This window comes from Mytilus californianus, unplaced genomic scaffold (assembly GCF_021869535.1).
Source record: "Mytilus californianus isolate M0D057914Y unplaced genomic scaffold, xbMytCali1.0.p SCAF_1, whole genome shotgun sequence".
NCBI lineage: Eukaryota > Metazoa > Mollusca > Bivalvia > Mytilida > Mytilidae > Mytilus > Mytilus californianus.
The window spans coordinates 12,039,591-12,065,332 of NW_026262581.1; the positions used below are offsets into that span (position 1 = coordinate 12,039,591).

Genomic DNA, 25,742 nt, shown 5'->3' on the forward strand with positions numbered 1-25,742 from the left:
GTTCCAGTGTCCCCAGGGTTGCACATATTTTTTCTATCCAAGGTACAAGGGCCATTACTAAAAACAAAACACTTTTTTTTTGTTCTTTAAATATTTTATAAATATCTTAGAGAAATGAAGGCTTCAGAGCAATTACAATGTGATTTCCGTTACAATTAATATTTCCATGCGGCATAACTCATTAAAAATATTTGATCAGCACTTATTTTCGAAAGTGTCAAAGACATTGCTGATATAAACCTATGATAAAAGTTTTATTAAATTCTGGCAAGAATTGTACACATGAGATCGCTAACAATGCAATTTTCCATATAATCAATATTTCAAAGTGCATAACTCTTTTAAAAATAACTGATTGGCACTGATTTTCAAATTTGTCTGAGACATTTATGATATAAACCTATTACATAAATTTCATAAAAATCTGGCAAGAATTGTACACATGAGAACGATTACAAGGCAATTTTCCATAAAATTATCATTTCCAAGGGGCATAACTCTTTTAAAAATAATTGATCGGCAGTGATTTTTGAACTCGTCAAAGACATTGCTGATATAAACCTATGATATAAGTTTCATAAAAATCTGGCAAGAATTGTACACATGAGAGTGCTAACAATGCAATTTTCCATATAATTGATATTTCCAAGGGGCATAACTCTTTTAAAAATAATTGATCTACACTGATTTTCCAACTCGTCCAAGAAATTGCTAATATAAACCTATGATACAAGTTTCATAAAAATCTGGCAAGAATTGTACACATGAGAGTGCTAATAATGCAATTTTCCATATAATTAATATTTCCAAGGGGCATAACTCTTTTAAAAATAATTGATCGACACATTGTCAGTTTTCCTACAAGATGTCCATGGTTCTCTATGGGCACTCTGGCTTCCCCTATCTATAAAAACTGACTGCCTCAAAATAGCACAATAGTGCTGAAAGTGGCGTTAAATACCAATCAATCAATCTATTTTAACAATATTTAGTAGACTCACTCAGAGTTAAGTGTTATTTTTTTCTTTGTTTTATGTTTTTTTTATATACATTTTTTATTCCACTGGTAGGCTATAAAGAAACACGGATTATAGATCTTAAAAAAAAGTTTAGCTCCAGCAAATATTTGTACTGGTTCTTTGTCAGGAAGCTTGTTGGAAGAGATATTTGGTCTTTGCTTTCTAATAACGTCTTTTGTCCTGCAGGGAATTTGGTGTTGATGGTAAATCTCTTATAATGTTTATAACATTTATTCTCAACATTTCTAGACTCTGGGCAATATAGAGCTTGACACATTGTTTTAGACATTTGTCTATTGTTGCATGAGGTCTGTATGTAAACCCATATGTGCCTCTGGTTTTTGTGTTGTTTGACCTATATACCTAACCTCTATTTTAATTACTATGGTAAAATCATATCAATAATTGTGTAATAAGACTGAACAATTGGTTTGTTTTTTACCTAATAAGTAATAAAAAAAAATAGTAATTTTTGAAAGATTAAAAAAGTAAAGCAAAATAAAGTTTCGACGAGAGCTTTTTAAACTTATCATAAAAGGAAATAATTGATTCAATTCTATCCATATACCTTTGTCATATGTATAAATACTTCACCATAACATATATATTTCCACAAATATTTACATTGCATAAAGTTTAAAAAGCTATCTACAGATCAAAATACCTTACTGTAGACCTACATAAACCTAAACGATTTTTCAATTTGTTCCCACACATCTCATTAAAAAGAGGAGCCGTACATAACATGTCATCAAAAAGTAGACCAAGAAATGATAGATTTATTTTCACTATTTTTTCAAGAACTCCAACATGTTTAACATAGTAACCTACAAGTTTGTGTCATTCTGTATCATATGCTTTAAAGGAAAGCATAACTTGTAGAAGGATTGATTTTAGTCTACAGGAGGGTACTTATTACTATAATGCTAAATAAGCTTCAACAACATGGCGAAAATTAGAATTACTAAAACAAACATGCACCAACCTTTGGCAGCTCATCAGGTAGCACCTGCCTCATATTATGTTAAAATGATTAAATTTTAGAAAACATTGTATATACCAGTACGTCATAGTAGCTTAATTTGCCTTGGAAGTTGACCTACTCACAAAGATGCATCTTTTCATAATTTAAATGATTTTCTGACCAATAAAGCATTTAATCTTAGTCATCGTGACCTATTTCTGCCATGATGCTAAGCTACTGCCAACAATACATCTCTAAATAAATTTAAGATGATCCTTTTATTTATATTTACCAAGATATAAACAGATGAAAAACGTATTGAAGGTCAATACAGTATGAAATGCAAGTTACAATGACATATGTTTACCTGGATGCTGACCTACTCTCAAAAATGTTTGAATATCTACTTGAGATTATTCTATTACTTATACAATGTATATATATTTACTGAGAAATGAACTCTCAGGTTAAACTTAAACATAGTCAAGGTAGAGAGAAATGTAGATTACAGTGATCTATTTTGGCTTGATGCTGACCTATTCCCAATAATTCATATTTACACAAGTTTAGATGATCCTATTATAACTACAGATATATGAAATGTAGACCACAGAGTAAAAACAGATGAATCTCTTTAGTGCATAATTACCTTGTTTAGAGCTGTAAGACACAGTACATCCAATGCCAGCCTGTAATTACAAAATTACAGTAATCAATTAACTTATATTCTCCTTATAGAAGTTATAAGATTGAAAGTCTCTCACAATTCACTATCAATAACAATTTATAGGTAAGCATTGTGAGGCATACAAAAATAGAGTAGGTAAGACTTTCTAATTAACATTGTTTTTATTTGGGCCTAAACATTCATTTACACCACTAACTGCTAACATTGAAATGGAGACAAGACAAGGTCGCATTTTTTAAAAATATAAAGATAAAAATATTTTAATTAGAATCAATGTATATGTACATTGGTTGATGCATCATTATCATAAAAAGGTCAGTTAATATTGAATATTATGTAAAACTTATGATGTAAAAGATGGTTACTGTTCAGGCCAAAAATAAAATTTAAATTGTTTGATGCTGCCTACCTACCCTACTAAATAGCAGGCTACCCAAAAAAAAATTTATGACACAAATGAGTTCAAATTTTTTTTGAAAGATTTTTTCCTGCTCTTACATCGTTTTCTTGTCTAAAACATGTTACTTATGTTGTTGGTCAAAAAAATAAAATCCCTACCTACCTACCCAAACCTACAAGGCATGGGTAGGCAACATCATACAAAGAATTTTTAAGGGTGGCCTCATAAAGATTTATACCTGTAATGTAGTTAGTCATTTAGTTCTCCAATACTCTTTCTTTGAGTTTGATAACTCAAAAATCAATGTATTTTCAAGACAATGTTTCAACTTGGATTTTTAGTATAGGGATAATGCATTGCAATCTACCTAATGAAATCTCTCGAAACTTTACATACAATATATATACTTCATTTTTATAAAAACAAAACAAATGGGGAATGTGTCCATAGGGACACAGATGATGCTACGGCGGGGGCATAAAAAATGGCATTCTTGCTTATGAGACAACTCTTTACTATAGACCAAATGACGTAGAAGTTTAGCAACTATAGGTCATCCTAAGGCCTTTAACAATGAGCAAAACCCATACCACATAGCAAGCTATGAAAGGACCCAATTACAAATGTAAAACAATTCAAACGAGAAAACTAAACTACAGGCCTGATTTATGGACAAAACAATAAACAAAAAACAAATATAATATACAGCAACAAATGATAACCACTGAATTATGATTGTTTATCTCAAAATGTAAAAAAATACATATTTGCTTAATAAATAGGTATGTATCCATTTTGTGACATACAGTAAAATCATATCCTGTTTCATACAGTGAGACCTAATTAATACATTATGCATTTACTATAAGACTAACCATCTGTTTTTACTACATATTTTATTTTCATAAAACTTCCTTATTGGCCTAGCTTATAAGTTAAGTTTTAAAAAAACAACTGCTAATGAGTGTCATTCTGATCTCTACAAGCATTTCCTTCACATATTCAATGATAAAAGTCCCTTCACCAAATGGAGTCAAGTGGAGAATATAAAATGCCACTTATACAATTAACTTTACAGCAAAGAAGGAAGAAACAACACACTTCAGATACAAAGTTAATTGGATTATTAATTGATGCTCCTTATGTACTAGAGCATCATATCGTAGGTGGCAACACAAATGTCAATAAATCTCCTCCTCGCAAGAGTAAACAGAAATCAGAGTACAGCTGACATTATTTTGAAAAAAAATCATTACATTTCAAATATCTCAGAGCAATATATTGTATCATAATTGCTGAAGAGAATTACATTTCATTCTCATGCTTACAGAGAAATTAATCTCTTTTATTTTTGAGCTTTCAATGTATAATGGTGTAGCAGGTTTTTCTGACTTTTATTGTCAGTTAAATTGTATTTTTACGACCAAGCACATACAGATCTCATTTACTTAATTATTAATACAATAGATAAAGTACAACCATTCCTTATATAAAAAGAAAATAAATCAAGTTCAGTTATTCCTAAAATTTCAATGTATCAACGATAGATAGAAGAAACCACATATATTTGGAAATATTATCAGTATCTGGAATATAAACACTTACACAAGACACTAAATGTCATCAAAACAAATTATCTTAACTTCATATTTACAGTTTATTAAGTGCAATCATTCACTAACTGCAATCATTAATTACTGTATACTGACAGTCAATAAAAAAAATATATACTAAATTACAGTAAACTAACAGTCAACAAAGAACAATTACTAATTACAGGATACTGACAGTCAATAAAGAACAATCACCTACTCATTATAGTTATTGTTTTACAATAACAGTCAACAAAGAATAATAACTTATTACAGAATACTGACAGTCTATAATTAAAGAACCTTAGTGAGCACGCTCACATACCCCACGTCCCCACATTGTCATTGGAGAAATTAAATAAGTGTAACAAAAAAAAATTGTATAAGAAAAAATATTGAATAATAATTTCCTGTCAATATGCACATCTACATAGTATGTCCTTCTTATTTACAAAATTTCGTGAAATTCTGTTGTGTGGTTTCAGAAGAGTGGAGATGACAACTGTTGCAGAAGTACATTGAAGCAAATAAGTTCAAAGGGGCGTGACTCCTAGAAAAAAAAAAGAATCGTAATTTCCTGTCGATATGCACATCTACGTAGTATGTTCTTATTATCTACAAAGTTTCATGAAATTCTGTTGTGTGGTTTCAGAGGAGTTGAGATGACAAACTGTTGAAGTTGTACCTTAAAGCAAATAAGTTCAAAGGGGTGTAACTCCTATAAAAAAAAATTGAATCGTAATTTCCTGTCGACATGCACATCTACATAGTATGTCCTTATTATCTTAAGGGGTTTCATGAAATTCTGTTGTGTAGTTTCAGAGGAGTTGCGATGACAAACTGTTGCAGTAGTACATTAAAGTAAATAAGTTCAAAGGGGCATAACTCCCAGAAAAAAAATTGAATTGTAATTTCCTGTCTATATGCACATCTACATAGTATGTCCTTATTATCTAAAAAGGCTTCATGAAATTCTGTTGTGTGGTTTCAGAGGAGTTGAGATGACAAACTGTTGCAGTAGTACATTGAAGCAAATAAGTTCAAAGGGGCGTAACTCCTAGAAAAAAAATTGAATTGTAATTTCCTGTCGATATGCAACACTACATAATATATCCTTTTTATCTAAAAAGGTTTCTTGAAATTCTGTTGTGTGGTTTGAGAGGAGTTGCGATGACAAGAAACAGGACTGACGGACGGACGGACTGACGGACGGATGGGTCAAAAACATTATACCCTCCGCAACTCATTGCGTGGGGTATAAAAACAATCACTTATTACAGGATACAGACAGTCAATAAAGAACAAACTTGCATTACAGGATGCTGACAGTCAATAGAACAATAATTCATTAAAGTACACTAACAGTACAAAAGAACAATCACATATTAAAGGATACTGACAGTCAATAAAGAACAATCACCTACTCATTACAGTTATGTAAAACTATCACTTATTACAGAATACTGACAGTATATAAAAAACAATCACTTATTACAGGATACTGACAGTCAATAAAGAATAATCATTCATTGCAGTATACTGACAGTCAATAAAGAAAATCATTCATTTCAGTATATTGACAGTCAATAAAGAGCAATCACTTATTACAGGATACTGGCAGTCCATTAAGAACAATCACCTACTCGTTACAGTTATGTAAACTAACAGTCAACAAAGAACAATCACTTATTACAGAATACTTACAGTCGATAAAAAAAAATCACTTATTACAGGATACTGACAGTCAACAAAGAACAATCATTCATTACAGTATTCTGACAGTCAATAAAGAACAATCATTCCTTACAGTATATTGACAGTCAATAAAGAAAAATTATCTATAATAGGATACTGACAGTCAATAAAAAACAATCATTCATTACAGGTGACTGACAGTCAATGAATAACAATCAGTCATTACAAGATACTGAGAGTCAATAAAGAACAATTACTCATTTCAATGTATTGACAGTCAATAAAGAATAATCATTCATTTCAGTATACTGACAGTCAATAAAGAAAAATCGCCTATTACAGGATACTGACAGTCAATAATGAAAAATCGCCTATTATAGGATACTGACAGTCAATAATGAAAAATCACCCATTACAGGATACAGACAGTCAATAAAAAACAATCATTCCTTACAGGTGACTGACAGTCAATGAAGAACAATCAGTCATTACAAGATACTGACAGTCAATAAAGCACAATTATTCATTACAGAATACTGATAGTCAAAGAACAATCATTCATTACAGTATACCAACAGTCAATAAAGAACAATCACTCATTTCAATGTACTGACAGTTAATAAAGAACAATCATTCATTACAGTATACTGACAGTCAAAAAAGGAAAATCACCTATTACAGGATACTGACAGTAAATAAAGAACAATCATTCATTACAGGATACTGAAAGTCAATAAAGAACTATCAGCGGTTACAAGATACTGACAGTAAATAAAGAACAAACAATTATTACAGGATACTGATAGTCAAAGAACAATTGTTTTTTTACAGGATATTGACAATCTATAAAGAGTAATTGTTCATTACAGGATGTATTGACAGTAAAAAAAAGAACAAACAGTCATTATAGGATACTGACTGTCTATTAACAAGAGTGCACACGCTGAAATGTCTCACCTGCTTTAAATTACTGAGCATTGATTTTATGTTGATAGTCCTAAATATGAAGTTTTACTACATGTATCACATAAACTTAACATGCTCCAAGAAAATGGGGGCAAAGTCAGATAAACCAAGCCAGAAATATTTGTACACCTTACAATCATACCATACATCGAATATAGTTGTCCTATTGCTTATAGTATACAAGAAACAGGCCAAACCTTGAAAAATTTATATTGACCAATGAAACCATGAAAATGAGGTCAAGGTCAGATGAACCCTGCCATACAGACATGTACACCTTACAATCATTCCATGGGTCAAATATAGTTGACCTATTGCATATAGTATCTAAGAAACAAACTTAACGAGGAAAACTTAACATTGATTAATGAACCATGAAAATGAGGTCAAGATCAGAGGATACCTGCCAGACAGATATGTTCTTGTACTATGAACAACAAATATATTTATTTTGTCAAAATATCTCGTACTCCTAACAACCAAATTATTATATTTAAATCTACCTGTGTACGTTATTTTATTTAACGCCATTTTTTCCAAGGTTATAGTTGTCTTTTTGACATTGTGTCATAGATCAAATTTATTCGTTCAGTGTATGTTTTTTTGTTTTTATTAATATGTCTTTTTGATTGAGTTAAGCCATTTCAATTGATATTTTAAAGTGTGTCTTTCTATGTTGTAATGTTACACTACTATTTCAGGTTAGGGTGAAGGTTGGTGCCTGTTAAAACATTTAAACCCGCTGCATTGTTTTTTATATAGATTAGACTGTTGGTTTTCCTGTTTTAATTGTTTTACACTAGTCATTTTGTGGCCCTTTATAGCTTGCTGTTCGGTGTGAGCCAAGGCTCTGTGTTGAAAGCCGTACTTTGACCTATAATTGTTTACTTTTTACACATTGTGACTTGGATGGAGAGTTCTCTCATTGGCACTCATACCACATCTTATTTCTATTTACACCTTACAATCATTCCATACACCAAATATAGTTGACCTATTGCTTATAGTTTAAGAATAACAGACTAAAACACAAAAACTTAACATTGAGCAATGAACCGTAAACAATGAGGTCAAGGTCAAATAAAACATGTCAGACTGACATGTACAGCCTAGAATATTTCCATACACAAAATATAGTTGACCTATTGCATACAGTATTAGAAGAACAGACCAAAACACAAAAACTTAACTTTAACCACTGAACCATGAAAATGAGGTCAAGGGCAGATGACACCTGCCAAGTTGGACATGTACACCTTACAATTATTCCATACACCAAATATAGTAGACCTATTGCTTATAGTGTCTGAGATATGGACTTGACCACGAAAACTTAAACTTGTTCACTGATCCATGAAATGAGGTTGAGGTCAAGTGAAAACTGTCTGACAGACACGAGGATCTTGCAAGGTACGCACATACCAAATATAGTTATCCTATTACTCATAATAAGAGAGTAATTAACATTACAAAAAAATCTTAACCTTTTTTTTTCAAGTAGTCACTGAACCATGAAAATGAGGTCAAGTACAATTGACATATGAAAGACGGAAACTTCATAACATTAGGCATCTATATACAAAGTATGAAGCATCCATGTCTTCTACCTTTTGAAATATTAAGCTTTTAAGTAGTTAGTCAATGCCGCCACCGCCAGATCATTATCCCTATGTCGAGCTTTCTGCGACAAAAGTCACATGCTCATAAAAAAACAGTCATTACAGGATACTGACAGTCAATAAAGAACAATCATTCATTACAGTATACTGACAGTCAATAAAGAACAATAATTCATTACAGTATACTGGCAGTCAATAAAGAACAATCACTAATTTCAGGATACTGACAGTCAATCAAGAACAATCAGTCATTACAGGATACTGACAGTTTATAAAGAACAATCACTAATTACAGGATACAGATATTCAATAAAGAACAATCACTCGTTACAGGATAATGATAATCAATAAAGAACAAACACTCATAAATTAGTGAACATTAGTGATTGTTCTTGATTGACTGTAGGATACTGACAGTCAATCAAGAACAATCACTAATTACATGACACTGACAGTCAATAAAGAACAATCCATTAAAACAGGATACTGACAGTCAATAAAGAACAATCATTCATTAAAGTATAATGACAATCAATAAAGAACAATTATTCATTACAGTATTATCCGAAAGTCAATAAAGAACAATCGTTAATTACAGGATACAGACATTCAATTAACAGTCATTTTTTTTAGTATATAGCTATATATAGGTAGTTATTAAAAATCATTACAGTATACTGACAGCCTCTAAAGACAATCATTAATTACAGGATGTTGACAGTCATCTTGCTTCATTAATGTTGGTTAGACCCTAAATTTATCTTTTCAAATACGCATAATTCAGTACTTGAACCACTTATCTCCTTTTTCACTTTCAGATTTTATTATTCATTGTAATACAAATAGTTATATAAGGCATGTTCCACTAAAACAATATATATCTACATCATATCACTTTTAAAAAAAAATCTCTAATAACCATATTATTTTCTATGAAAAGCTTGTTATAGTTAAAAGACATGTTCCGGTAAAAACAATGTCAATGAACCTTCATCTACATCAAATCTCTTTAAATGGGCATTTCTCTAAAACCCTATATTTTATATGAAAAGCTTATTGTTAATTATAAGGAGAAATTTATAAAGTGTTTTCAGCCAATTACTTGCACTTCATTTTCTAATCTTCAAGAATAAATATTGCTATATAAATATGTCTTCATACTATTTTAATAATATTGGATTTGCTTACTCAATCAACAACAGAAGATAGATACCAACAAATTCGCATGGAAGATTCAAATTAATAATTTGTGTCTTTAGAGATGAGGGTCTGGATGGGGTGTCCTTCATTTCTGTATTCTTAAATTTTTTCCCTATTCTTTAAATTTTTACCCATTATATTCTCTTTTCTTCATATTTTAGCACCCCATTATTCTATATTCCTCATTTTTTGGCCCTTTTTCTATTTTCTTTTATTATTTTTTGGGTCTATTATTCTGTAGTATTGGCCCATTATTCTCTATTCTGTAAACTCCATATCCATACCCTCAGAGATGAATTTACAGAAAAAGAAAATCATTGTTGTTTTCAATTGTTTTTGTTTTCAACTGTTGTTGAATAAGGTTGTACAAAAAACCCTCATAGTTCTTGTACAAAAGAATTACTTCATAATATCTGACTGCATTATATAGAGATAAAGAACAAATTTTTACACAATGTATTATTCAAATACACAACAAAAGTCTTTTGTGGATACATGTATTTGCATGAATCAACTTGTCAAAACTTCCTGATTGAAAAATTTAATTGACTTGATTGTTTACATTTCACTACCTCCTTTCAAACTGACATCTTTAAAGAAAAAAATCAAACTAGTAACCTAAGAATTATTGGATTTCATATCAATTGATCAGCAAACCTGATTTCAATAGTTAGAGGGGATTTAAATTTTATTTATTTTCAACAACCATATTCTTTAAGGCCTCTAAATGTACAAAAAAAAAGAGCATAAATTGGTTCATCTTTATTAAACATAGGACAAAATTCTTTCTTAAATACAAGTGAACAAGAAGAATTTTAGGGGTCCAGTCATATGATAATACAAGTATGAGTATCAAATATTTACATAAAGCATATTAAGGTATTAAATTAAATCGTTGCTGTCCAGTATAATGTGTTATAGTATTTCCTGATTTTAGCAATGAGATTGATACTCATTTTAGTCACACTGGACACTAGTCTATTATTCTTTATGTTGAAATACTGCTATTATCACTAATACCCTGAATCATTAGTCTGTATATTCCAGTGCTCTTAGATGGCTATTTCACAAGTATAAGAGGTTGATTACCGGGAGATCTGAATATTTTTCGGGTAATACACCAACTTGCACGACTTGTTCAGACGATGGACAGTACCTTCTGTACAGTTTAAACGCAGTACCACTTAATGATTAAAATGTGTTGGATCAATGAGGTGTCAGACTAAAGGATGGGGTGTTGGAATATCAGGGCTGCCACACTCATGACCCTTCTTTTTCCAGCTGAAATTAGGGGGTCACCATTCACAGCTGGTCTTTGGGGGAAAGGAGGCATTCTCCAAATTGAAGAGGTTATCACATGAATTCATTACTGGTATATCATGTTTGACTATTTTATCCCTGCAAATGCAGAAAACCTTTCATGGAAACCAATATGAAAAGTTCAATGGTCATGTAGGTCAAGAGTATTTCAACTACCGGTAGACAGAAACTTGTATGTCAGCTCTTTTTCTTAACTTATATTTTTATAACATTGTCTATAATTAGGTCAAAAGTAGGTCAAGCACAACAAATACATGTACCTCATAATACAACAATTATAAACCAAAAAAACAGCTTAACATCTACAAAGTACAAAGAAGAGGCTTGAAAATGAAGAAGAAAACTCGGTTAATTCTAGTGAAATTGTTGAAGTCCAATGTTCATTAAACTAGGTTACAAGATTGTGAATTAGAAAGAAACACATTACATTTGTATTATAAAATTGTTAACCAATGCAAACTCCTCACTATCTACACGGCAGGCTGAAAAAGAAATTTTCTGATTTCACGTGCCCCTGCAACCTTTGAAATACTTATTAAATAACTATAAACTGAAAATATGTATGATATACATATTTTCAAAGAAAGCAAAAAAATACCTTTTTGCATATCTCTTAAGACTATATTCAGTGACGAAGGTTATAAAGGTTGACCAGTAGGAATGCCAGGAATAAATCTGGAACTACGTAGACATCCTCCGGATGATCATTGTCAAGTTGATAACCTATTTTTAAAGGTCAATCAGTACTCTAAGTTCTTTTTATCTAGAATACTACATATGTTTACAATCATCTTCCTTTCAACTGATAAACTACTTTTTTTTATACCAGTATTATATGCCAAAATAAACCAAATTTTGAAAGAGTGATTTTAGACCTTGATGGATCTGGTATTTAATCTAATATCAGGACAAAACTTCAAAAATCTCCTTCAGTCCACACGTACAGAAACAGAAAAACTTGAGATTCTTTTCAGTTAAATTAATGGAGAATTCTTTTTATTTTAGTCTAATTTTTTCTTTTTCAATCTTCAATTCTGAAAGATTTCAAATCTAGTTTTCTTATCAAACAATCAAAAGTAAATAAGAGCTTTAACAGAGAAAAGTTTGATCAATTTAGTTTACTTTACATGCATTGTTTCTGACAGTTTGTCATCACAATAAACACTTTTTTTTTATATTATCTAACACAGATTTGTACTTGACTTTGTAAATATCTTCCCTTTACATGTACAAGTAACACCAATTTTTGTGTACAACAGTTAATGACAACATTTTGACATGTTCAGTTCATCAAAACAAAATGTACCTTTAATCATAATCATTATAATTCAGCTGTTGTACTGTCAAGAACAAAATATATATTCATCAACAAAGTTTTATCAGCATAGACATGTACATGTTTGTCACATTTCAATCCCCCATCTTAAAATCTAAATATCTGTCAGACTGTCTATCTAGGAACAGACAGTCTTCTTTTATCTTTCACTGGAGGTATGAAGATTTATTAAGGACACTCATCTTACCTCTTGTCCATAAATGAATAAGATTAACAGTTACTGTAGTTTACCATTCAGTCTATTGTTCTAAACTTGTACATCCATTTAGAATATATTGACAAAGAAAAAAATCCTGAAGGAATTTCGTAAACTCCAAACACAGTACAACCATAATATCATATTATAATTTGTTTGTCTACCTGTCTGTAATGTTATTAGCTAATGTTGATTCATGTATTTTCGTGGGTACCAATTTTCGTGGATTGAGGAAAACTTGTACATTGGTGGATATTTAAATTTGTACTGGTAGTTTTGCAAAAGTCTGAATGACAAGCCTATAGAAAAATTATACTTCATTGGTCATTTGAATTCGTGGTTTACCAATACCCACAAATTGATCAAAAATTGGTATCCCACGAATAATAATGAATCTACTGTATCTGACATTTTCCTTTTATGTACAGGGGTCAAAAAAAGAAGTCTTCATGGCAAGCTGCGAGATTGATATACAGGGCAACCTTAACCCAAGATCAACTTGCATTTTTAGAAAGCTACTATGAAGTAATTACTATTTACGGGGTTCTAACTTTTGTTGATTTCATGGGTACAAAGAAACCACAAATTTAAATGTTCAAAGAATTATAAATTGTCTTTAGGCTTGTATACAACTTTTGCAAAACAACGATATCAAATATCCACTAAAATACCATTTTTCATCAATCCATGGAAATTGGTATCGACAGTAATTTGATTGATTTACACTATTTAAAGCTAGAAGATGTACAAGTACATTTTATGTTAAGAAATTTCTTAATATTTATAATAAAAGTTATTGATTCAAGAAAATTATTTGATTATGGTTATATTATCCCATTGATAGATTATTGTTGTACTGTTAGGAGTGGTTGAACTAAAAAAGAGCTAGAAAGAATAAAGAATTTTTTGAAAAAGGGAGCAAGAATAATTTTGTATGATGAACCACTTTCAGCCTCAGCACCACTGTTTAAACAGCTTGGGTTGATGACAGTAGAGAACAGAATCTCATACCATAAATCTGTTTTGATTGATATTAAAGCCCCTATATATTTAATCAAAAATTTTATTGAAATGCCAGAAAATAACCAATATTGTTTGAGGAATAAGTCTTTCCAAAAATTTCAGATTCCAAAAGCTTAAACAGAGCTGTATACAAATCTTTTATCTATTCAGGATCTTATTTATGGAATAACTTACCAATATCCATGAAAGAATCAACCTGGAGTATAAGTTCTCTCAAAAAAGATTAAAAAAATTACTTGTTGGAAAATTAATATGCTGTGTAATATCATACATGTATGCATATTTGTCACACACTTGAACTTTGAATATTGTTGAGGTAATTTAAATGATTCAATACTGTATGAATTAATCATCTTTTCCTGTTTTAAAAATGGTATATTCATTACAATTAGATTTATTCTTATGTGTGTGTTTGTTGGATTATTTTTCTATTCTTTAAAAATATGAGGAGATGTGGAATGATTACCAATGAGACAATCATCTATCAACCAGAGTAAAAATGAAGTGGTAGTAAGCAATTAGCCCACCATACAGCCTTCAACAATGAGAAAAAGTTAAACTGTACAGTCTGCTATAAAAGGCTCAACATTCAAAATGAGATGAAAAATGTGAAACAAGAAAACAAGAAAAATAACGGCCTCATTTATAACAAAACAATTGATGAAAAACAAATCTGTGTTTGTTATATTTTAATGTATTTCATGACGCCTCAAGGAATACTAGTTTTATACATGTACCTAACAGTGTTACCCTCTTTAAATGAAGATTTATTATTATTATCATTTAGGGAAAGTTAGTTGCCCTCTTATTAATATTCCTACTGTTGTATAAATTAATTATTTCCATATTTGTTGTCTGATATGTGTAAAGTACATTTTGTCATGAATCCCTCTAATGTTCATGCAAAATTTGCATTCAAACTTTAAAAATAGTACTAACAGGATAGAACTTGTAATGATTTGTTTGAGAAGTTATATTAACCGCAAAAACTATTTACCCAAACTTGGTAATTATACTTTATTTGATAACTACCATTTTGATGTGCTTCAGTAATTATCATGATTATGTCTCCCACCGATCTTTAAAATCTATTTTTTTTTTGTAACCAATAGTATTTACTTAACATCAAATCAATACTAATGCCTATAACAAAACTGTACCTTTAAAGCATTTTCATCATTTAAATCTGAGAATAGGTAAATAAAATATGCAAACATAAACAAAGAAACTGTTTATTGTCAGTATCAAATATACTGGCTAATGGAGTGTATTTCAATTACTTTTTTATGTTAAGTTTTAATGGTTTTTCAATTACAATATATTAATGTATTAACTATTATTTGAGGATGTGAATGGCCTTAATCCCACAAGCTTCCATTTTTAGAAACTTTGTGGGTCGAATGAGACTGGAAGTTCTATCTTCATTCATCATATATTCTAAATATGAGCTACCCTAAGGGAGAAAATCAGAAAAACCATAATTTTACAAAGAAAATCAATTCATTGTAAACATGTGCCAGTACTAAATTTCAGCAACAGTTATATTCAGTTTTATCATGATCATATATATTCAAACCATTCCTCCTACACCCCCCCCCCAAAAAAAAACAAACAAACAAACAAAAATATTGATATTCCTTTCTTAACAAAAATATATACTGTACATTTTTAATCAATAATTGAAATCAGGTTAAATGTCTGATAACAGAAATTTATAACATGAATTACTTTTTGAGGAGATATAAAACTTTGTTTTTTTAAACTCAAGGTACATTTAAAACTGAAGTCAATGTAAAAATACTTTTTGCTAAGGAAGACAACAAAAATTCAAACTGTTTTATTTTATTGACAAACATTCAGGTGCTGGTAATTCATCACCATTAATACCTGCAGTATCTATCATGAATAAATGTATGCACATAACATATTTTCATAAACTGTATAAAGTAGTCCTTCAACTTTTTGGCCAGACAATGGTTTTATAAAATTAGACAACTATTCACCATTGTCTAGATACTGTGGATTTAATTAGCAACTATAGGCTTCAATACAGCCTTCAACAATGAGCAAAACCCATACTCTATACAGTATACTTATGAGCTTTAAAAGGGAAATACAAATGTACATGATAAAATGTGAAACAATTCAAATGAAAAAAACATTTACCATACTTAAAAAACATTCCTCGATCAACTGTTGTGTATACATGTTAAAAAGTTTCATCTTCAAACATGTGATATTTGTAGAATTCTTTTGACATCCACAAAAATTCACTTACAGAGGGTGACGCTAGTAGTATCACCCTTATGACAACCACAAATTTTCTACAATGTACAAGTGTTCTTGATTTGATTGAAAATTTATTGTCATTAAATTGGTTGTTGCTTTAAAAAAAGTTTCTTTGTGGCAGATATTGTATAGATTTTACATACATACATGTATGTCACATTCCTGGTTACTTCCCTGATTTTCTTAAATTCTAGTCATTAGGCATGTAAAGTTTATCAAAAAAAGCAATAACAGGGTTCTTAATGGATTATTGGATGGACAATGTTGGATATCAATAATTGTCAACTTCATGAAAGTTGGCCATGGTTTCCCAAGGTAAAGCCCTTATGAAATCAACTCTAAGAAGTTTACAATTTCAGGATGTCAAAACACCATAAGAAATGTATGAAGGCTGTAATGTATATGTCTCACACATACAAAATAAAATTAGCAAAAGTATATTATTATTTGACAATAATTAGATAGGTACTTGCACTCATTCATGCATGAACATAATTTGAGTTATATGTTTATCAATATAAAAGCCCTTATGCAAACGTTAATACATGCATGAACACAAGTTATATTTTGTATATGTTATCAATATAACAGTCCTAATGCAAACATTATTACTACAGCATATAATATTGCAGTTACAAACCAGAGACATGTATTATATACTGTACATGTATGTCTAAGTCTACAGGAACCGTATGTCTAAGTCTACAGGAACCGTATGTCTAAGTCTACAGGAACCAAACAAGTAATCAAGAGAGAATATCACTGAGTTTAATCAATCCAAAAAACCAAGGGATGCTAAGGCCAGTGTGTTTTTTTCTGATCTGACTGCCCAATTAGAAAACTGCTATGGACTCTAAGTGGATTAGAATAGAAACTAATAAGAAAATGTGAATACATCAAAAGTTGTTTTTTGGGTTTTTTTAAGGGTGTTGTACCTTGTGCAAGTATTTTGGACTGAATAGTACAGTCAGAGACATATAATTTATGTCTCTGGTACAGTTTAAGAGCTTATGATAATTGATAATTAAAAAAGAAAATATATATATTTGAATAAATGAACTTTATTCTCATAAAACTACATATCATAGTTACAGAGAAAATATATCTTTACAATTACATATATCTATATATAAGCATATTTAGTTGATACAGAAATATATTGTATTGTAAATTTTCTTCAAACTTTGTCTTTGGTTCACAAGCATTTGTCTCTGAAAAAACCCTATATAATTTAATGTTTAATATATATTAAAGTCTATAGGTAATTATTTTCAGGAAAAAGTGCCTGTGCTTTGGTTGTCAGTGAAGCTTTCAAACATGAAATGAGTTATGTATACATGTAGATAAAAAGATAAAAAAATATCCTATTTATAGATCAGGATGAGTGATCAACCAATTGAAAATCTTAAAATTTGGGTTTTCCACGATGTTCCTTGTGCATGTACAGTATAACATGGATCAATTTTTTAATTGATACTAAATAATGAACTGCTTTAAAAAAAATCAATTTAAAACATTTTGTCTGATATATAGGATTTTAAAGAGCTTGTGTGGCAAAAAAGTTTATATAGTTTTCGTTATCGAACAGTAAATTCTCTTTGATGAAGCGCGACCTTCCCTTTTCCGATTGCATGTTTACATTAACTCTTACCTTGGAGTAACACGGTTTATCCTTAAAACTGGCTTTGCATGTTATCCAGATAACAATAAGATAGTTGATATAAAGTGACATCTTAAGTTTGTAAAGTGTGACATTTCATATTACGTTGATTTCACTTGGTGACTTCACACGTTGTACTCCTACTAATGTTTACATTTGTTACGTTCCGAATGATCCAGCACCTTCGGAAAACAAAAAGTGACATATGGCGGGAACAGTTAAACGCTGGCAAGGACGTCTAACTAACATCTAATATACGTCCTTGATGTGGGATTATCTTAGGACTCACCACAATTCCTACCATAATTCTGACTTTTTATCAACTATTTTTTGATAGTTTACCGTTACCTTGATGATATTTTTGCTTTAAATTATCAAGAATTCTCTAATCGTAATATGGAATAGAATAGAGAATGGAAACGGGGAATGTGTCAAAGAGACAGCAACCCGACCAAAGAGCAGAAAACATATTCTGAAAGGGACTACTTAACATTTAACACTGAAACATTTGAATTAAAACATAAATTAATATGTATTGCTATGCAGGCATTAACACTTACGACCCTACACCCTGTCAATACTTATATTTGGTATTGTGCAAGGACGGTCATGTTTTTCTCGGACTGTGTATAACTAGAGACATATAATATAACGACGACTTTACATTAAATCTATTTGATGTTTACTGATTGATATTTTGCCTTGAATCACATGTTCGTTGTTTATGTTGTCATGTACTAGCTTTGAGTAACTGCATGAACTCTCAGATCAGTATTTTGTTTCCTTAAGTCTTTGTTTAATTAATCGTGTATGTGCTTTGCTTCGATCTGACAAGTCAAGCCCTTTTTCAACCGATTTTTACAGTTCCGTACGGAGACCTATAGTTGCTAACATTTACGTCCTGAGGTCTGGATGGATTGTTGTCACATTGGCAATTATACCGCATCTTATTTTTATGATGATCTGGATGAGGTTTATAAAATAGAGAGTAAAGAGCCCAAAGATTAGAGAAAAAAATTGCCAAAAATTAAATAGAGAAAGGGGTTGTTAAATATAGAGAATAGACAACAATGGACAAAACATAAAAAGAATAGAAAAACATCTCTTAAAAATCTAAAGAATACAAAAATGAAGACCCTATCTATACCATCTGGACTACTACTAGTACATGTATTTAGAAATCTTCAACCCCTTTCATTGCAACATTTCAGAAGCGCCTGCATATTGAGTATATATGATGATGTCTCTCAGTTTGTAAGATATTCAAAGTAAAATAACAAAAATACCGAACTCCAAGGAAAATTCAAAACGGAAAGTCCCTTATCAATTGGCAAAATTAAGAGCTCAAACATATAAAACGAATGGAAAACAAATGTTTTCTTTTACTGTAACTTGACTATAGGTGTTGCTGTTTACCTTTACCTATTGTTAAACCAGATTGTAAAATTTACAATACAATTGGAACATTTACAGCAGAATTCATTGAGTGTGTAGGTAAAGGTAATATCTTTGGTTAGCTTGCTTGCTAGCTGAACCGTGAAGTCATTATTAGGTTAGGTAAACTACCCTCCTTTAAGAGTAGACTAGTCCGACAGATAACCAAACTAACTGACTGTAGGACTAGACTACTCCGAAAGGAGGGTAGTATACCTAACCTAATAATGACTTAACGGTTCAGCTAACAAGCAAGCTAACCAAAGATTCTAACCTTACCTACACACTCAATGAATTCTGCTGTAAATTGACCAGTTGGTATTGTTAGAGTTGAGTCTACCTTGATGCTACTTGTACTGTTTTTTATTCACCTAACCCAACCTTACAGCATGCTTTTTTCCTGAAGCTAGTTTTTTCTTCACCTAGGGTTATTCTATTATAAAATTGATAGGGAAGAAAATATTATTGGTTTTCATTGTTTTAAATCCCCTATATAGATGATTTATCTAATTTTGAACCAAAAATCTAAATCAGTATAAGATGTATGAAAATTAAAACTGTTTTTACATAATAAATGAATCTTTAAATTTTTAATCCTTATACATAGTATTGTCCAGTTGTCAGTGAAACCAGTAAGAGCTATTCAGGTGTTTTCAGTTTCAGTTTTCAGATGGATATGTTATGCATTCTTCATATGTCCATTCAAATTATTCATTTTGGAGTATTATTCGCAGTGTTTGAAATCTATTGGAATCAATGTGCATAACATATTGGGATTTATTTTATTTGAATTCACTTCTTAGATGCCATATGATGTTGCTTTTTAAAATGTTACTTGTTTTTTTTACAAGAATGGATTGTCATGAATGTATCAAGGAGTAAATAATTCATTCAAAATGTTTTGTGTGGCTTATACATGATGATGTACATGTAAAGTACATGTAAAATTCGAAATAATTTTGGAGTATATATATATACCTTGCAGTGTTTATCTTTGAAGTTTATAAGAATTTTTGTGCATAAAAATACTGTGTTCACGCAAGGGAATTCACTTTTTATAAGATGGGGTTTAGTTAATCTAAAAGGTAAAATAATTCAAAACTGGAATGCAAGTAGGAGAAATCAGTTCTCCAACATGTTTCTGGGGCTTTTAAATGTGATTTTGAAAAATAATCATTATAAAATTCTGGATCTAATATGAAGATAATTCACCTGTTTAAATGGAATATATATCATAGAAAATGAAATAAAATGTGAAATCAGTGGATATAGTCAAATCTAGTGATAAAGTTAAAAATAAAAGTAAAATATTCCAAAAAATTCATAACATCAGAATAACAATTTTGAATGTGATACCTTTGAAATAATCATTATAGAATTCTGGATCTTATATTGTAAATAATCATTATAAAATTCTGGATCTTATATTGGAAATAATCATTATAAAATAATTTCTGGATCTTATATTGTTTAAATGGGACATATATCATGGCAAATGAAATAAAAACTGAAAACTGTGGATATAGTTATTTCAAGTGATGTAGTGAAAGGAAAAATATTCCAAAAAATTTGAGTAAAGTGAGGATAATTATTTTGAATGTGATATTGGAAATAATAAAAAATTACAAATTTCTGGATCTAATATAAAGACTCGGCACCTGTTTAATTGGGATATATATCATGGGAAATTAAACAGAATTCTGTGGATATAGAAGAAAATCTAGTGATATAGTGAAAAATGTTAGAAAATATTCCAAAAGCCAAAGAGATAAAAGAGATCTTTTCAACAATATAAAGGAAATCCAAGCAGTCATAGTATTTGGCTATTAAAACATTAAGAGGAAATGTAGTGCATTATATGACATGCAATTAAATACCCTGCAAGAAAAAAACATATACATTTTGTTCTGGCTTGCTTACTCCTAATTTTTGAATAACAATAAACAAAAATCTTTCTTTTTCCTTCTAAATGTTGTGTTCCTTTGGCAATTGTTTGGTCAATTACTTCAAGGAATACATTCATTTCAACGAAAAACAGACTGTAATTACAAAGTTTATTTCCTTTACTTGTTTTAGGATTCTCTAATGAAAAACATTGGGAGATGAATTTTTAAAAAATCTGTAGTTTTTAACAAATATGAGAACATGAAATAAGTTTGCATCTTGTGGTCATACTCTAGCTTTATTTAGAACATACTCACCCCTTCTCGTCCAATGAAAAGTCAGTGTTTTCCCCTCTAATTTTCATAGTACATGGATTTCCATGCACTATAAAATGCTATACATGAATGACTTTTCATTGTAGATTAATTATGAAGGTGAACTCGTAAGAACTACACTAACGAAGTGGACAATTTCCTGAGGCATTTTCCTTGGGAAAATAGCCTACTGATTAAGATGAAAGAGAAAAGAATAAAAAAAAAAAACATTTTGAATTTTGCAAAAGTTATGTTTATACATTTTGTAATGGTACACATATATATAATAAACAAAAAATGAAATTGGGGTAAAGATGTAGGTAAAATGATATTTATTCAATTTATATACCGGTCATTCGAGTCAATTTTTTTTTCTTTCAAGAAAACAATGTCAGACTGCTGATATATAAAACAAAGGATTTTTTTTTCGAAAAACACAATACATGTACATTTATCAATAAAAAGTAAGCATCTAATGTTGAATGGTTTGAATTCAAATATTTATACAGTGAGTTTTATAATTATAAAAAAAAAAAATCAATTCAAAAAGCGGATTTATATAACATTGTGTACTTTTTAAAATAAAAAAAATGAAGATATATAAGTATTAAATTTTACCTGAAGCAGAAGAAAACTCAAATGTTTGAATAATTCATCCTTTTTGTCCTCACAAACTATGTCAGTGCTATTTCATTCAATCCATTGAAATGATCATTACCTATGTTATGCATTCACTTCATTATTAAAAGTGAACTCTTATTTATGTTTGAATATTACAATGGGAAAGGATAATTTTGTAAGGTCACTCGAAAGTGTGAATATGTTCTAAATTGGTCAGACAATACTTGTCTAACCTATAAGTGATCATCTATTCATCAACTCTAACAATACCAACTGGTCAATTTAAATGTCTCAATTGTATTGTCAATTTTACAATCTGGTTGAACAATAGGTAAAGGTAAACAGCAACACCTATAGTCAAGTCACAGTAATTTTCCAGAAAAAAAGAAGAGTTGCTGTTTGCAATGAATTTGCTTAGAGTAACTGACAACAACAGTCATGATATACGGTGGAGTTGGTTCTTTTGTCGAAAGTCTTACGATTGCAATAATGTCTTAGTTGACCGTTATTAAAAGTCTGTCAGAGATGATCACGAATATGTTACTTTCCTTAATAACATAATCCCGTCATCCTGAACTTTCACAAATACGGCTTATCGCAGATTTAGTTCGTCATAAAATACAAGTTGGAATACCAGTGGAAAACTATATTTACCTTCTGGAGAGTCCGAGTTCATATATTCTTTGTGTTCGAATCGTGTTTCTTTTGCTTAATGTTTGTCGTTGAGTTTTCATGATTACTTGCATGCTTTTCATTGGATGTTGGGTCTTTTTGGTCTATGGTATTTTCTATTATTTGTCTTGTAAAAATGTATGTATTTCTATTCGAATCTGTCACATTCAGTCATGTTTAAGAAAAATCCAAACAACCCTTGATCAGGAACAACATGTGTACAGAAGGGATTAGTAAATTTCATATTGTTTTCAGGTGAAGCAAGAGAAATATTTTACTAGACCGTTATGTCAAAATTCGATGACAAGTCCGACACTTGATCAGCGAATTTTTACATGAGTAGCACAACGGTTCACTGATGGAGCATAAACTGTTTATCCCTCGGTTGGCTTTTTTCTAGCTGAAAATATTTTTCTATAGTTTTCAAGTTGTCACTCTATTCACTGTATTTTTAGCTCACTTGGCCCTATGGTATGGGCCAAGTGAGCTTTTCTCATCACTTGGCGTCCGTCGTCCGTAAACTTTTACAAAAATATTCTCCTCTGAAACTACTGGGCCAAATTTGACCAAACTTGGCCAAAATCATCCTTGGGGTATCTAGTTTAAAAAATGTGTCCGGTGACCCGGCCAACCAACCAAGATGGCTGCCATGGCTAAAAATAGAACATAGGGGTAAAATGTAGATTTTGGCTTATATCTCTGGAACCAAAGCATTAAGAGCAAATCTAACATGGGGTAAAATTGTTTATCAGGTCAAGATCTATCTGCCCTGAAATTTTCAGATGAATCTGACAATCCGTTGTTGGGTTGCTGCCCCTGAATTGGTAATTTTAAGGAAATTTTGCCGTTTTTGGTTATTATCTTGAATACTATTATAGATAGAGATAAACTGTAAACAGCAATAATGTTCAGCAAAGTAAGATCTACAATTAAGTCAACTTGACCAAAATGGTAAGTTGACCCCTTAAGGAGTTATTGCCCTTTATAGTCAATTTTTAACCATTTTTCGTAAATTTTTGTAATCTTTTACAAAAATCTTCTCCTCTGAAACTACCAAGACAAATTTAACCAAACTTGTCCACAATCATCATTAGGGTATCTAGTTTAAAAAATGTGTCCGATGACCCGCCCGCGAACCAAGATGGCCGACATAGCTAAAAAATAGTACATAAGGTAAAATGCAGTTTTTGGCTCATATCTCTGAAACCAAAGCATTTAGGGCAAATCTGACAAGGATACAATTGTTCATTAGGTCAAGATCTATCTGCCCGAAAATTTTCAGACCAATCAGGCAACACGTTGTTGGGTTACTGCCCCTGAATTGGTAATTTTAAGAAAATTTTGCAGCTTTTGGTTATTACCTTGAATATTATTATAGATAGAGATAAACTGTAAACAGCAATAATGTACAACATATCTATAATGAACTTGGACCAGTAGTTACAGTTTACAAAAATTTACAAAATTTATGAAAATTGTAAAAAATTTACTACAAAGGGCAATAACTCCTTAAGGGGTCGATTGACAATTTTGGTCATTTGACTTATTTGTAGATCTTACTTTGCTGTACATTATTGCTGTTTACAGTTTATCTCTATCTATAATAATATTCAAGATAATAACCAAAAGCTGCAAAATTTTCTTAAAATTACCAATTCAGGGGCAGCAACCCAACAACGTGTTGCCTGATTGGTCTGAATTTCAGGGCAGATAGATCTTGACCTAATGAACAATTTTATCCTGTCAGATTTGCTCTAAATGCATTGGTTTCAGAGATATGAGCCAAAAACTGTATTTTACCCTATGTACTATTTTTTAGCCATGTCGGCCATCTTGGTTCGCGGGCGGGGTCATCGGACACATTTTTTAAACTAGATACCCTAATGATGATTGTGGACAAATTTGGTTAAAAGATTACAAAAATTTACGAAAAATGGTTAAAAATTGACTATAAAGGGCAATAACTCCTTAAGGGGTCAACTGACCATTTTGGTCAAGTTGACTTAATTGTAGATCTTACTTTGCTGAACATTATTGCTGTTTACAGTTTATCTCTATCTATAATAATATTCAAGACAATAACCAAAAACGGCAAAATTTCCTTAAAATTACCAATTCAGGGGCAGCAACCCAACCATGGGTTGTCAGATTCATCTGAAAATTTCAGGGCAGATAGATCTTGACCTGATAAACAATTATACCCATGTCAGATTTGCTCTAAATGCTTTGGTTTCAGAGATATAAGCCAAAATCTACATTTTACCCCTATGTTCTATTTTTAGCCATGGCGGCCATCTTGGTTGGTTGGCCGGGTCACCGGACACATTTTTTAAACTAGATACCCCAATGATGATTGTGGCCAAGTTTGGTTTAATTTGGCCAAGTAGTTTCAGAGGAGAATATTTTTGTAAAAGTTAACGACGACGGACGACGACGGACGACGACGACGACGACGGACGACGGACGCCAAGTGATGAGAAAAGCTCACTTGGCCCTTTGGGCCAGGTGAGCTAATGAACAACATTTCATTTGCTAACAAACAATGTTTATACTTATTCCAGAAATGACTATTTAAGTAAATAAAAAAAAAAACGTTTAGGAGTCCCTAGTTCAAACATTCAATACATTCATAGATAAAGTCTACACATTTGTTGAAAATGAGTGTATCTCTGGAATTAATGCATGCATTTCAAACACTTATAAATGCACACAAAAATTTAAGAGAATTACGAAATGCCGCCATATAACTTGGATTTCGCCTCCCAACAAAATCCTTGAAACTCAAGAAAATACGATTTTCAGTCGGATATTCGATGCATCTTTCATATGTCTGAATTATTTCACATAAAA

At 30.8% G+C, this 25,742-nt stretch overlaps 1 protein-coding gene across 2 annotated transcripts in view; it reads right to left on the minus strand.

Moving 5' to 3' along the window:
- LOC127700559 (uncharacterized) overlaps positions 1-18,123 on the minus strand; it is a 49,399-nt gene extending 31,276 nt beyond the window's left edge. For both annotated transcript variants that reach the window (XM_052204211.1, XM_052204139.1), the window contains exons 1-2: positions 17,959-18,123; positions 2,633-2,672 (exon numbers count right to left, since the gene is read on the minus strand). In XM_052204211.1, the coding sequence (XP_052060171.1) occupies positions 2,633-2,672; positions 17,959-18,039 (121 nt within the window). In that variant the 5' untranslated portion in view covers positions 18,040-18,123. The remainder of the gene's footprint in view (positions 1-2,632; positions 2,673-17,958) is intronic.
- Positions 18,124-25,742: the final 7,619 nt, after the last annotated feature.